The following is a 14295-nucleotide window of genomic DNA, read 5'->3' as shown; positions in this document are numbered from 1 at the left end:
TTCTCCAGCCTTCTCCGAGCTTTCCTAGAATCCTAGAATCGCTAAGGCTGGAAGAGACCCACAGGATCATCCAGTCCAACCGTTCGCCCTTCACCAATGGTTCCCGCTAAACCACGTCCCTCAACACAACATCCAAACGCTCGTTGAACACCACCAGGGTCGATGACTCCACCACCTCCCTGGGCAGCCCATTCCAGTGCCGGACCACCCTTTCAGACAAGTAGTATTTCCTAGCGTCCAGCCTGAATCTTCCCTGGCGCAGTTTGAAGCCATTCCCTCTAGTCCTATCACTAGTCACCTGAGAGAAGAGGCTGCCCCCCAGCTCACTGCAACCTCCCTTCAGGTAGTTATAGAGAGCAATAAGGTCTCCCCTGAGCCTCCTCTTCTCCAGACTGAACAATCCCAGCTCCTTCAGCCACTCCTCATCAGGCCTGTGCTCCAGAGCCCTCACCAGCTTTGTTGCCCTCCTCTGGACACGCTCCAGGGCCTCGATGTCTTTCTTACAGTGAGGGGCCCAAAACTGGGCACAGTACTCGAGGTGGGGCCTCACCAGTGCTGAGTACAGGGGGACAATCGCGTCCCTATTCCTGCTGGCCACACTATTTCTGATACAAGCCCGGATGCCGTTGGCCTTCTTGGCCGCCTGGGCACACTGCTGGCAGTGTTCAGTCTAGCGTCAATCAACGCCCCCAGGTCCATTTCCTCTACACAGTCTTTCAGGCACTCTGCCCCAAGCCTGTAGCGTTGCCTGGGGTTATTGCGGCCAAAGTGCACTCTTTGTGCCACGAGAGCTCTCCCGCTTCTACCTGCGATGTGAGACCGTATGGAAAGCCCTGCAGATGCCTGGGTAGGTGATGTCCGTTGCTCTTCCTTTCCCCACCAGTGCTGGACATAGTGGGGAACGGGACTGGGGGACATCCCAGCAGCGGGTTCCTACCTCAGCCAAACCGAAGGGCTGTTCTGATCCGTGTATTTGAACTGGAGTGAATCTGATGCCAATTAGAGAAATGAGGGCCTGTGGAAAAAAGGGAGTGTGCTGCATTTTGTGGTGCAAGATGTTCTGGGCACTGCTGCTAACAATGCCCGGAGGCTTCCTTTTTGATGGGGAGAGGCTTAGCAAGGACTTCTTCCATGAAAGGGGTTCATCATCTATTTCCTTGTCATTGACCTTTCCTACTACTGCTTGAGAAATTAATGTTTCTTGCTGTAGGGAATACACATGCACCCTGCACTTGTATCTGCACAAAGAATCTTCTAAGCATCTCTGTACGTGTTTCTTTTTGGCACTGGGATGGAGCTGTGTGGAAGACAGACTTGGATGAACCTTCAGTCAGGTGCAGATGTCACGCTGACAGCAGCAGTAGAGAGGCAAATTTCATAGGGTGGCATGCTTTTTTTTTTTTCTTTTGTTTCAGTGATAACCGTGGAAGCATACAAGCGTTACCCAGACAAAATGAGCGTTTGTCACCTGGGCTTTCTACAAATGACATAGGCAGGGGAAGTCAGCATGGGAAGCATCCGTGAGAGCCCTGCAAAAGACTGGATGAGAGTTCCCCTGGTGGCCTCCTTTGGCAATCTCAGGTCTCTGTAAGCTCTCAAGCTGTGTCGTAAGTCCTCCCATGGTGCTGACTCAGCTCTCCCTGTCTTTGGTGCTGGAGAGCTGGACTTCAACTCCTTCCTGTTTTCCTGCCTATCTGCTCCCTGCTTTGCCCATGGCCCAAGGAGCCTTTTATTCCTCGCCCCCAGACTTGCACGTGTGGATAAGAGCATCTGCTTATGTGCGCTTCTTTTCTGCTTGTGGTGACAGGCTGAGCGACAGCTCCCAGCCGAGCTTGTGCTTAGCGAGACACAGAGTAGCTGGAGATGGAGTTCTCTGTGTCACTAAAGCATGAGCTTGATGGCTGCCGTGAGCCAAAGCATCAGAGTTTGTGTGTTTGATTTCTGTGTTGGGCTGAGCGGGTAGAGCAGGGCAAGGGGGCTGATTTGGACATGCTGCTTTCCAAATACGGTGCTGTTTGCGTGGCAGTGCTTCTGGCGTTGCAAATTGTGTCAGATGTCACTGAATTCCTTGGAATCTGCTGAGTTGACTTGTGCAGGTTTCATTCTGGAGCTGAACCCTTCCTGGCCGCTTCTGTGCATAGCCATGGCCTTTGCTTCTTTCTTGCGTTTTTTTCTTTGTTGCGTTTGGCACTGTGCAAGCCGTGAATTGCCACGGAAGAGCTGGAAGTGCTCTGGAGTTGTGGGGGACAAACTGCCAAGAAACAAGGTGCAGCTTCAAAGCCCTGAACTTTGGAGAGATGAGAGATGCACAGCGCTCTGCCTGGTGCAGGACATGATGCGCTCTGCAAGGCGCTTTCCATGAAGACCTCAGATCTGCGCTCAAACTGCATCCAAAGCAACCCAATGCCCTGTGCTTGTTGTACCCAGAGGTATCGGTGCCAGGAGTTGCTGCTGTGTTTGCAATGACATTGTGTCGGCAGGGTGATGTTAATGGGGTACAATGCCCTCAGTCATTCAAAGCATCCTTGCAGATGTTCCTAGTGAGGGGCATGTTTCATTGACACCATAGGTTGTTTTCTGGAAAATGAAAGAGTGGGCTTGCGTACCTCCAGATGGTTTTCATTTCCTGCTGAGCCCAGTGCACTTCACGTCTGCTGCCATTGCTCCACGGCCCTGTTGTGGTTTAAGCCGGTGGGTGGCTCAGCACCACACAGTCCTTTGCTTACTGCCCCCTTCCCAGTGGGATGGGGGAGAGAATTATGGGGGAAAAAAAAAAAAAAAAGAAAAAAAAGGTGGAACTTGTGTGTTGAGAGAAATCTCTTTCCAAAAGTAGAGAAAAGGACAGAGGTAATGGATACATACATATATATATAAATATATATATATATATATATATAATATATACATATATACACATATATATGCATATATGTATATATATCTATGTATGGATGTATATAACAAGTGATGTAGAAGCAGTGGCTCAGCACCTCCCAACCAATGGCCAAGCAGAGGAAGAGAGTGAGATGAACTCCCAGGCCCTTCAAAGCCCCTTCCACTTGATGTCATGTGGTATGGAATATCCCTTTGGCCCGTTGACGGCAGCTGTCCTAATTTGGTTTCCTCCCAGCTCCTTCTTGAGAGCTTTGCTGAGAACGGCCTTGGCTCTGTACAAGGCTGCTTATCAGAAACTCTAAACGTCAGAGTGTTATCACAGTTGTAGCATCATAGCAGACATTGAAGAAAAATCGATCCCACCTGAGACTAAGACAGCCCCCCAGGGTCTGTGCAGCGAGCCATGTGGGGCTGCAGGTCGTGCATTTCCCTGGCAGCATTGGCCAGGGGTGCTGGGGAGGTTTGTGTGCTCAGCCTGGGCATGGCGCTGCTGTGCCTGTCAACACAGCATGCTCCGTGCTCTCCAAGCAGCAGAAGAGCGTTTCATGAACAAGGGGCCGTAATATTTACTGGAACCAGATGCATTTGTGTCTCTGAGGCTGGGTTTACCCAACAGGCTCTTTTCGAAGGAGCCGTTTTGATTCCCTTTGTACGTGTGCGAGCGCGGAAGCGTTTTTCCTCCTAGTGTTCTGTCCCACGGTATTATTCTTGGTTGGCAGAAGGAGCAGGTGGATTCAGCAGCAGTAGATTCTGTTGGTTTCCAATATGCTGCTTCATCCCTGGAGGTCGCTGCTGCACAGAAGAGTACAGGCATGTTTATCCCAGGGCTGCTGTAAAGGGGAGCCCGGTTGGTGTAGCAGTGAGCAGCAGCTAACGGGCTGTGCAGAGGAGGGCTTTGCAGAAGGAGCAGGAGTGCCTGCGTCCATCTGTATCCTCGGATGCGTTCTGGCAGTGAGGCAGCAGCTGTGGCCACAGGGACTGAATGCAGACTTGGCTTGGGGCTGCCACGTGGCGCTTACTAGCCCGCTAGTATACCTGGCAAAGTACAGCCACCCTGCACCCACGGCAAGCGTTTGTCTTAGTGTCATGTTTCATGCTGTCTTGTGAAGCTCAGGCACTGGGGGCAGCTTCCCCCCAAAGAAAAGGAGGAGGAAATGAGGTCGTCGTGGAAGCCAAAAGGCAAAAATGCACTCGGGAAAGAAATTGGCCAAGCAGTCTGGTAGCTGTGCTGTGTTTCTCTTCCTTTATTTCCATGCAGGTGAAAGAGATGGCTGCTCTAAGCCGCCCTTGAAGGGCGCAAAGAAGGACCCTAGTGTGGATTTGCCATCGGCCCAGCAAGAGGCTCAACAGCACCGAGCGCCGGGTCCCCTGCACTTTGGTCATGCCAACCCCATGCCAGCTTCTCCAGGATTTGGCTGAGATAGAATTCCAACCACCAACGGATTTCTCGAACGCTGGGGTGCCCTTTTGGAATCCTATGGTCTTGTGACGTGGTCTTGCCTCCCCACCTTGCCCATCCATGGTGGAGCAGCCGGGTGGCCCTTAGTGATGTCACAAGCGGCTAGAATGAGGGGAGGAGCAGCGCGTGCTGCTTCCCTTCATTGGAGCGCTTGAGCTCAGCGTGAGTACGTGGCTTGTTGCACTTGTGCATCGAGTGAGTCTGTTTGTCTTCAGCCCGTCTTGCGCAGCGTCTTGTAGGTAAGCTGAGCCGGTGCGGGATAGACGGGTGGGCTCAAAGGCTTGAGAAGTGCTGGCTGGCAGAGCTCCTAGGATCATATTGCTTAGTCTGGACTGTCAGACGCCATTTTCCCCCAGGCCATCCATTCCAAAGCCGTCCATCCATCAAGGTGGCATTTGTCCCACGGTTTTTCCCTCGCCTTCCTTGCTAAATTGTGCAGGCTCACTGACCTGCTCTTTCTCTGTCCCCTCCCCACCCTCCGCCTGCTCCCTTGGTGCAGCTTTTGCTCGCGGAAGATCAGAGCAAAGTGACAAGGACCGGCTGCGGGTTTGAGGATCTTCTTCTCCCTTGTTCTGATCTCTTGCCAGGTACGTGCCATGCTTTGTATTGCCACATGGTTCAGCAGCCCGTGTTTAGTCGCACCGTGTGTAGTAACACAGGCTCGTCCAGCTGGGATGCGGCACTGGTCACGCGTGGGTTTTTTCCACTTCCCCTCCAGCTCAGCCCTCGGCAGGATGCTGCCTGTAGTGCTGGGAGCAGCTAGTGTGAAGGAAAGCAATCCCTTAGGCAAAGAGCCCTAGGCGCAGTTTGTGCAGAGCTGCACAGCATGAGCCAGGGGCACAAGCGTGCATGCTTTGGCTGTGGGAGTGTGCCCGACAGCTGTAGGGAGCACAGCGGGCATGCAGGCAGAGGAAATGCGTGGGCAAGGCTGTCCCGTTTGAATAGACTGCACAGAGTGGTTGTTTGTAGAACACCTGCCTCCGCCAGTGGGCAACTGAGAGTAGTTCTGAAGAAGACTCTCAATCCAGTGCTGTGTGAACACAGCAAATGTGTTTCTTTTCTGTTGCAGCTTGTCGCGCCTGCTGTGATGGGCATTGCGAGCAGCGAGATCAGCTGTGGGCCTGACCTGGCATGGACGGAGGTACAGTGTGAAGCTGTGATTGGTCTTTGTTCCCTGACTTGAACCAGCAGTGTGAGCCACCGGTGTGCTCTCCTGCTTTTCAAGAGAGAGAGAGCATCCTTCCGGCTCTCTTGGTGTCACTGAAGAGCTGCCTTGAAAGCTTCATTTCCTTGCTAGTGGCATGTAGACGGCACCCTGCAATCCTCCTTGTTTGTCCTCAGCTCCTCACCGTGGCCTGTGCTCTCTGTTTCAGCCTGAGAACCAGGGGAAGCCCTTGCTGGTGCATGAGGAGCCATCTCTTAATATTCCGGCTATTGCTGCTGGCCATGTTATTAAGAGATACGTTGCCCAGGCAGCGGATGAGCTCTCCTTGGAGGTAAGCAGTTAAAGGCGTTCCTTGTTGTCACGGCCAGAAGAGTCTACCGTGTGAATGCATCAGGAATATTCTCCGACACCTTCAGAACGCCCTGTGAGGCGAAGCCCAGAAGATGCAGGTCCAGATAGGACTTGCACTGGGTTGGATGCAGGGAGGAGTTCAGCCATGTGTAAAGGACGGTTTGATTTGGCATGCTTGCACTGTATTCTGTCTGGTGTGCAAGGCAGTGACTCTTGTACGTGCCAGTTCAGCTTTCCGACGGGAAATGCCTGAAGAGCTGCCCCGGTGCAATTGCTCTCAAGCTGTGCGCTATTTGGCAGTGCAGAAGAAGGGCGTCATTTCAGCTGTGCTTTCCTCGCAGCTGTGCTGAAGCTGGGATTGATGTTGCAATGTCTTGCAGGTGGGAGACCTGGTGTGCATTCTTGCTATGCCAGCAAAGGAGCTGAGCCCCTGGTGGAGAGGCAAGCGTGGCTTTCAGGTAGGCACAAGCTTCAGACTTGCGGGCGCAATGGCAGTCAAGTCAGGAAGGTCAGCTTCGAGCTGCTCGGCCTGCACAGGGTGGCTTCTGGACGTAAACAGTTTCCCTGTGTCGGTGTCAGCGGCCTTTCCCTTTGGCTCTGGGCTTGGGTAGGAAAGCATCTCCTCATGTGACTTAGAAGCAAGAGCCTCTCCTGCTCACTGCACAGTCAGGAGTTGACCATGTCTGTCCTTTGTACAAGCACGGAGGACAGAGCCATCTTCTGCGGAACCAAGTCTTGGTTTTGTAGGTCTTTTGGCTGCAAATGTGGAATGAGGGTTCCTTTTCTGCAGGCCATTCTTTCTTGGTTTAACGGCGGAGGCCTGAGAAGTGCTGCATTCAGTCTTCCATCTCTCTTCTTGTTCTTGTTCCAGGTGGGATTTTTCCCTGGTGAGTGCGTGGAGCTCATCAACGGAAAAATTCCTGAGGCCCTCATCGATTCAGCACCAAAGCCAGGTACGGATGTTACATGTGATGGCGCGGGGAAGTCAAAGGGAGTCGTCTTCTGGGTGTGTTCCGTGTTGAATAGCTCCTTTATCCATCCCACGTTATCCTCTGTGTTGATGATCCTTCATGCATCCCACGGGGCATACGGCTGCTGTTTTGTAGGCAGTGAGAATGAGGGCTTGGGCAAATGATAGGATCCTCGTAGAATGGCTTGGGATGGAAGGGACCTCAAGGATCATCAAGCTCCAAGCCCCGTGCCTCAGGCTGGGCTGCCAACCTCCACTTTGAATGCCAGACTAGACCAGGCTGCCCAGGGCCCCATCCAACGTGGCCTTGGACTCCTCCAGGGACGGGGAAAATCCGCTGTTGTATGTACTTGTTGGCAATGTTCTTCCCGCTTTTACGTGCTCTGTAGAATGTGTGACGCTCAGCCTGGTCCCGCTGAGCCCAACGTGAAATGAACTGGTTTCTTCCTTGTGTTGCACAGTGCCAAAGAAGCGCGGCAAGCTCATCAGCTTCCTTCGTTCCTTGGTGAAGGCCCGCCCAAAGGAACCGAAGCAGCGGGAGATAAAGAAGGAAGGGGTGTTTGGCTGTGACCTGGGAGAGCATCTTCTCCACTCTGGCCGTGACGGTAAAGAACAGCCCGTTCCTGAGAGCTTCCTCTGTTGGGCATGTAAAGATGAAAGGGAGATCATCTCTGGCAAGGGGCAGGTTGATAGCGGTGGAGAAAGGTGAGGTGGGAGTTGATGGCTGAAAGGTAAGCTGAGGCTAATGCTCATAGGAGAGCAGCCCACTTGTATTTGCTTAAAGCAAAAGGTGTAAGCCAATGCCACGCTAGCCTGAAAACAAAGGCAGCCTTTTGGCCCAAGAGAGTGTACCGCGTCAGTTTCCTAGCTCTTCTGGACATGAGGTTTCACGCCTCCATTGCGGTGGGAGCTGTGACGGGACTTGCAGTGTCTCTGGCTTCCCCAGAATTACTTTCTGCAGGCTGATTGGCAGGTCCTGGCATTTCTGGAAAGCCAAGAGCACGTCTGTGTCCAGTTTCCTCCCCGGCTCCTGCCTGTCAGAGACGTCTGTGCCGGCTTTCTTTCTCCTCTAAGGAGGAGGCATGCAGTAGCGCGGCTGGGCTTAGTGGATGGGACGTGACAGGAGCAGCGGCTGAAGCAGGACTTGAATCAGGAGCTCAGCTAACCGCTGGCACTTGTTCCGTAGTCCCCCAGGTCCTGCAGAGCTGCGCTGAGTTCATTGAGCAGCACGGCGTGGTGCAGGGGATCTACCGCCTGTCCGGCGTGGCGTCCAAGATCCAGAAGCTACGGTAAGAGTGCTGCGACTGACACAGCTGTCAGTAGGGGCACGTGCCATGCTGCGGGCGTTCCGAGGCCTGCGCTGTGGGGCAGCTGTGTGCAGGCAGCGTGCGCTCAGCAGTGGTGCGCCAGGCTTGTGTCTGTTTGATAGGAACACGGGGCGTTGAGTAGACTTGCTGGGGCAGGAAGTTCTCCTTCAGTCCTTGAGAGCATTGGAAGGCTGTGGGGGACTGCGGCGTCAGCTCTCATTCCCGTTTCCTCTTGTTGGCAGAGCCCTTTGGAGCAGCCCGCACTCCTTCTTGCTGCTCTGGGCTCCTGGCATGTGATTGTGGAGTAGGCAGCCAGTTGTCAGAGCGTTTCTTTTCTCCTGTGAATCAGGAGCCCCTTCCTTTTCTCGACTGTATCGTGTATTGCTTTGGACTTGTCTTCCTCTTTCTCAAAGCCCAGTGTTTTTGTGTCCTTCTCTCCAGCCACGAATTTGAGTCTGAGCAGATTCCGGAGCTAAGCGTCCGTGACGTTCACAGCGTGAGCTCCCTGTGCAAGATGTACTTCAGGGAGCTCCCGACCCCTCTGCTGACCGAGCAGCTGTATGGCAAGTTCTCGGTAAGCACAAGGCAATGGCTTTCATGTCCCTCTTCCCTGGGCCTCTTGGCATGGCCTGTCACATACACACACGCCTGCGCACCTCGTGGTCTTTTTTTCTGATTTTCTGTTAGCTCCATGAGGTAGACTCGCATGTCTTTGCCACATCCTGAGCATACTGATGCCACTTTTGATGCTCCCAGGAGATGGTCATTTCCATATTCACAATGCTTGCGAGGAGCTGAGGTGCACAATCCGTCAGGCTGTAAAGCAGCCCAGTGCTTGGACTGCTTGGCCTCGATGGCACCAGCTGCGTGCCGCTGTGTTCCCCGGATTTTCTGCCTGTTGGAAGGCATAAAATCCGCCTCAGTGCTGAGCAACAGCGTTCTGTCTTCATAGTTGCCGAGCCTGTGGCAGGTATCTCTACTGATGTGTGTCTAAATCCCTCTCTGCTTTCTTCCAGGATGCTGTTTGTGCCGCTACAGATGAGGAGCGGTTGCTCAGAATGCAGGAGGTCATCCAGCAGCTGCCCGCGCCTCACTACAGGTCAGAAAACTGCTGCCCTGAGTGTGGTGAGCTCAGCCCTGCTGCATTTCAGAGGGCGATGATGCGATGGCAGGCTTTGTCTCACGCTCGCAACATGATGCCTGTGTGTGTTGAAGTGGTTGCTGGCTCCGTGGGGTTGATGGATTGGGTCAGTTCATTGGCACGGGGGCACGGCTGGTGCAGCTGATGGCTGCGTCTGTGCTGTGCTGGGGCTTGGTGCTGCAGCGTGGCACCTGGGAAAGCTTGATCTACTTCCTATTCCGTAGCAAGAGCAAGAACTGGCGTGTCTTGAGGTTTGTTTTGTGAATTGCAGCACAGCGTGCTCACTGGTGCTGAAGGTTTGCCTCTTGCTTTCCAGGACACTGGAGTACCTGGTGAGGCACTTGGCTTGTCTCGCTGGGAGCTGCTCTGCCACAAAGATGCCCGCTAAGAACTTAGCGATTGTGTGGGCTCCCAACCTCTTCAGGTAAACTTCTTTTTCCGTTTCAGCACAAGGCTTAGATCTGTTCTCCCCACGGGCACACTTTCTAGAGGAGGACAATTTCTGCTCTCTTGTTTTTGTCAAATGGGGCTGGTGTGTCCTTGATCATGCAGGAGAATTTCTTCAGTGGCATCACTGATTGCCCACTGCGGAAGTCTCCAGAACCCAATTGGACAGCTTGCGGCTGGCAAAATCCAGACGTGGGGAAATGATCTGGGATCCATGACTTCTCCAATCTGCCTTTTCTGCAGATCCCAGCAGAACGAGTCTGCCTGCGCCAGCGGAAGAGCTGCCTGCATGGAACTGCAGAGGCAGTCAGATGTGGTGGAGTACATCATCAGCCACACAGACGTCCTCTTCTGCTCCACATCCACATCAGGCATCGGAGATGGAGCAGGTGAGCGTCTTCCTGCATGAGCTTTGACTTGATCAGACACCTTGATCAAATGCAGGCCTTCTCCAAGATGGCTGAAATACGCTTTTACTATCGAGGGGCCAGCAGGCTTGTGGCCGTAGATTAGAATATGGCACCCTGTGGCTGGATGCTGAGAGTGCCCAAGCCCAAACGTGAGAAGGAGAAAACCGTCCCTGCCATGATGATGTTTTGCATGCGGGTGAAGCTTGATGAAAGCGTGGCAGCAAAGCTTTCTGAGTTCCCTGCCCCCCTCTTCTTGGGTTTTTGTTTGCTTGTTACAATATAGTGAGCTGCTCTGAACGATGACTGTGTCCTTTGCCATAAACATACCTCTAACCACACGGTTCTTTGGACCTCCTCTTCTTCCAGTGGCTCGGATAAGCAAGTCTGAGAAGCGGGCAGCACCTCCCCCAGATGTGTGATGGCTGTGCTGCTGCTTTCTGATCCTCCCTCTTAGCTGTGGTCTTCCCTTCCCTTGCAGGGCACAGTTCTCCATCAGGGCCCAAGTCTGTGCGGGTGTCTTCTCCCGCCACCATGCTGCTCAGCGTGGAGGAGGCACAGGCACAGAGGCGAGGCCACAGCAGCTCTCCCGCTCTGACACACTGCAGGGACATCGAAGTGGAAGAAGGCCGCACAGGTGCAGCGGGTAAATTCCACACAGTCATCGACTTTCCGTCTGAAAGGTAAAGAGGACTTTCTTTCCCAGCACCTTCCTATCAGGCGTGGTTGGGTGGGCTTTTGTGGGCTTTTCTCCACTACTGCTAGTGCAAAAACTTGCAGAAGCTACGTGACGTTAATGGTGCGTGTGGTGTTGTACTCCGTCTCCGCTCCCTTTGGACTCTGACATTCAACTCACACACAGTTGCCCGACGGGCTCAGTTTAGCCACCAAAGGGGGCCTACTACTAATGTAAGTGACAGAGATGCTTTTGAACTTCCTCCATGGCTGCACGGTTCCTCAGAAAGCAGTTACGCCTGCCAGCTCAATCAAAGCCATCCCTTCGCTGCTGTCCTGGACAGCTGTGCAGCCTTGGCTCGCATGCTCTGCATCTTGCTTGACATGGCTGAGGGGGAATGTAGCCAGCAAGACTCCAGGGCTGAGCTCTAGGAATGGCACCATCCTCAGCTGTGTGAAACGGAGCGAATTTCTAAGCTGTGTTCAGCAGAAGCCAGGCAGTGCTAGGAACCAGCAAGTGTTGGCAAGAGCTCAGGGCAGCTCTTCCCTCACCCTGCACCATGCACGACTCACGCCAGTCGCTGTTTTCTCTCTCCAGACCAAGCAAGATGAAGGAACCAGCAGCTGGCAGTTGGTGTTCCTGCTTCAGGCCGGGAAAGCCATCCTCTGCGGCCAAATGCCAACTGCAGCGCGATGCCAGGGAGCCCTCGGAAACAGAGGTGGTGGTCCTGGCAGGTAAGGGTGCACATCCAGCTGTCAAAACACTGCTTGTCAGCGCCATCGAATTCATGCTTGCAGTGGGCTTGTTCCTCCTCCTAGCATTCAAGCCCGTGCCTAACATCTTCAGTTCAGCCCTGTCTTTCTTTCCCAAATGAGTCTCTTGTGAAGTCATGATCTGGACCTGCCGGAGCACACCCCTCTCGTGCCTTTCCCCGAGTAGTTTTGGAAAGAGACAGGAGATGGGCACCACTGCAGTATGTCTCAGAATGATTCCTTCTGTCACTTAGGATGGAAGGAAGAGTACCTTTGTGGCTCCGTGTTGCCTCTGTATCAGCAGGCACACGTTTAAACTGTGTAACACTGCAACAGGGTGAAGGCTTTCTGCGAGGGCTTTGGAGTCCAAACAAAAGAGAAAGACAAACAACAAAAGCGCAACAGTTCCTTTCGAGACAGTGCTCCTACTGTTGCTATTGTCCTATTGGCTTTGTCCTGCTGCCACTACATAAGCAAATCTCAAGAACCACTCTCATCATTCAGCTTGTGCAAGTTTGCCACTAACGCCTGTGTATCTACTCCTTCCTAGGTGAATCGAGCCCTCGTCCACGCAGAAGAGCCAGAGCGTATAGCGATGGTTCACTGTGTGCTTCCATCAGTGCAGAGCTGCTAGGAAGCACGAATCGCTGCAGCTCGGATGATAGCCTTCCATACAACACCAGTGATGGAATGAAGGTGCTCATCCAAGTGGAAGCCCTCATCTCTCCCAGCTGTGCTGAAGACGCTGACCTGAGCCTGCCAGAAACAACGGTCACCGAGCTGGACTGTGACGGGGCGCCATTGCAGTGCAGCCCAGCCCAAGCCCAGCCCGAGTGCCCCGACAGCAGCAGCTCCACGCAGGATCAGGTCAGCGTCAGCGAGGAGGAGCCGAGCCTTGTGGAGGGGGACTTAGAATCGGAGCTCCAGTCCCAGGCACCGGGCAGCAGCACGAGCTCTGAGCTCCTGCCTCCTTCACAAGAGAGGATGAATGCCATGTGTCCACCGGACCTCTCACGCCCTCCTGGCTTTTAATGAATAAATGCACGCTGGTGCTGGATCAACGCCTTGACTGCCTTCTGAGTCTTCATTCACAGGGATTGGGATGGATGCAAGCAACAGCAAGGCAGCTCATCTTGCAAGGCTATGGCTGTGGGCTGTGCGTGCAGCAGAGCTGCGGCTTTGTTCCCGTTTTGTCTGGCTGTGGGATGCCTGCAACGAGAGCTGTGCTCCCATTGTGTATGGTAGCAAATAATCTCGAGCGTCCTGGCTGCTGCTCATGATCGTGCGCAGCTTGCTGGCTGTGGCTTTGTGATGCTTTTGAGTGAGGGCTTTTGGATGCTCTTGGATGCCTCAGCTGCTCCCCGACAGCTCTCTCTCCTCTCTCCCGCCGTGTCCGTTGGTGGCTGCCAGCTACGAGCCGGTCCTGCAGAGCATCTCCAGCCCTGCTGTCAGCATCACCACCCAGCTGGGGCAGGAGGAGCTCCCCGTGAGCAGCATCTGCCCGTCCCCCGACGTGTCATTGGTCAGCGGCAGCTCTGTCCCTCCCCCGGGCTCTCATTGGTCAGCGGCAGTTCTGTCCCTCCCCCGTCGTCTCATTGGTCAGCGGCAACTGTGTCCCTCCCCCGACGTCTCATTGGTCAGCGGCAGCATCTGTCCCTCCCCCGGCCTCTCATTGGTCAGCGGCAGCTCCGCCGGCTCCCATTGGCTGAGCCGCCGTGCGCGGGAGCGGCCGTTGGGAGCCGGCAGTTGCAGGCACGGCTCTCCTTAGCGAAGCGCCGCGCCGACAGCCCGGGCCGCCCCGCAGGAAAGCGCGGCGTCAGCCGGAGCTGTCCGGGCAGCACCGAGCCGGAAGCCGCGGCAGAACGGGAGCGAGTGCCGAGGACAGCTCCGCCGGAGGTGTGCGGGAGAACGGGAGCGAGGGAGCGAGAGAGCGAGAGGGGCCCTGCGCGGTCCCCCCAAGGACACTGCCCTCCCCTCCCCCGTGGAACCCCCGTGGGGTGGGGCTGTGGGATTGGGATTGGGATGAGGGATGTGGGATGGGCCGTGGGTTTGGGACAGGCTCGGGTCCCCCAGCGCCACAGCGCTGCTGCCAGCATCTGAACCGTGCCCCCCCCCCCACCAACCCTTCCAGCGCTGCTCCCGGTGCCCCCAGACCCATTGCAGCCCCCCAGAACCGAAGCGAAGGTGGGCCTGTGGCTACTGGGAGGTGCGGGGAGGCTATAGGGGGATATAGGGCTGCTGTAGGGGGCTGTGCAGGGACTGTTAAGGCGTATGGGTCTATAAGGAGCTGAGGGGTACTCTAGGGGGGATCTGGGGCTGTGGTGAGCCATCGGAGGATTTGGGGCTATAGGTGGCTGTGGGGAGGTTATGGGCGGGGGGGTATATAGTCAGGCTGCCCAGGGAGGCTGTGGATTGTCCTTCTCTGGAGATCCTCCAAACCCAGCTGGATGCCTACAGTACAGCCTGCTGTATGGAGCCTGTTTTGCAGAGGGGGGAGGGGTTGGACTCAATGATCTCTAGATGTCCCTTCCAGCCCCTACAGTTCTGTGTTTCTGTGATTGTAATCGTTGCTTCTTGCAGCAGTAGAGTGTTTCAGAAGAGAGAAAAAGATGGTGGCAATGAACTGGCTTTCTGTGGCTGGTAAAGCTGTGCTGAGAACTGGGCTGACTATTGCAACTGAAAATGCGTGCCAAGTCTGCAGACGCAGAGGAATAACTATTCCGTG

At 54.5% G+C, this 14295-nt stretch overlaps 2 protein-coding genes across 2 annotated transcripts; both read left to right on the top strand.

Moving 5' to 3' along the window:
* Positions 1-7806: 7806 nt before the first annotated feature.
* Positions 7807-9223, top strand: LOC121107332 (rho GTPase-activating protein 33-like; the record flags this gene model as incomplete). The annotated part of the gene is made up of 3 exons (XM_040650932.1): positions 7807-8129; positions 8589-8721; positions 9164-9223. Coding segments are annotated over 3 exons (516 nt in total), but the record flags the coding sequence as incomplete, so codon positions are not given.
* Positions 9224-9251: 28 nt separating this feature from the next.
* Positions 9252-12631, top strand: LOC121107331 (rho GTPase-activating protein 32-like). The gene is made up of 5 exons (XM_040650920.1): positions 9252-9712; positions 9979-10124; positions 10624-10825; positions 11416-11552; positions 12121-12631. Exons 1-5 carry the CDS (start codon positions 9666-9668, stop codon positions 12600-12602), a joined length of 1014 nt encoding a protein of 337 aa, XP_040506854.1. The 5' UTR covers positions 9252-9665; the 3' UTR covers positions 12603-12631.
* The last annotated feature ends 1664 nt before the right edge of the window (positions 12632-14295 follow it).

The sequence above is a fragment of the Gallus gallus genome, chromosome 1 (assembly GCF_016699485.2).
Source record: "Gallus gallus isolate bGalGal1 chromosome 1, bGalGal1.mat.broiler.GRCg7b, whole genome shotgun sequence".
In the NCBI taxonomy this organism is placed as follows: Eukaryota; Metazoa; Chordata; class Aves; order Galliformes; family Phasianidae; genus Gallus; species Gallus gallus.
Note: the sequence above shows the minus strand (reverse complement) of the source record. Positions and strands in the feature narration are given on the sequence as shown.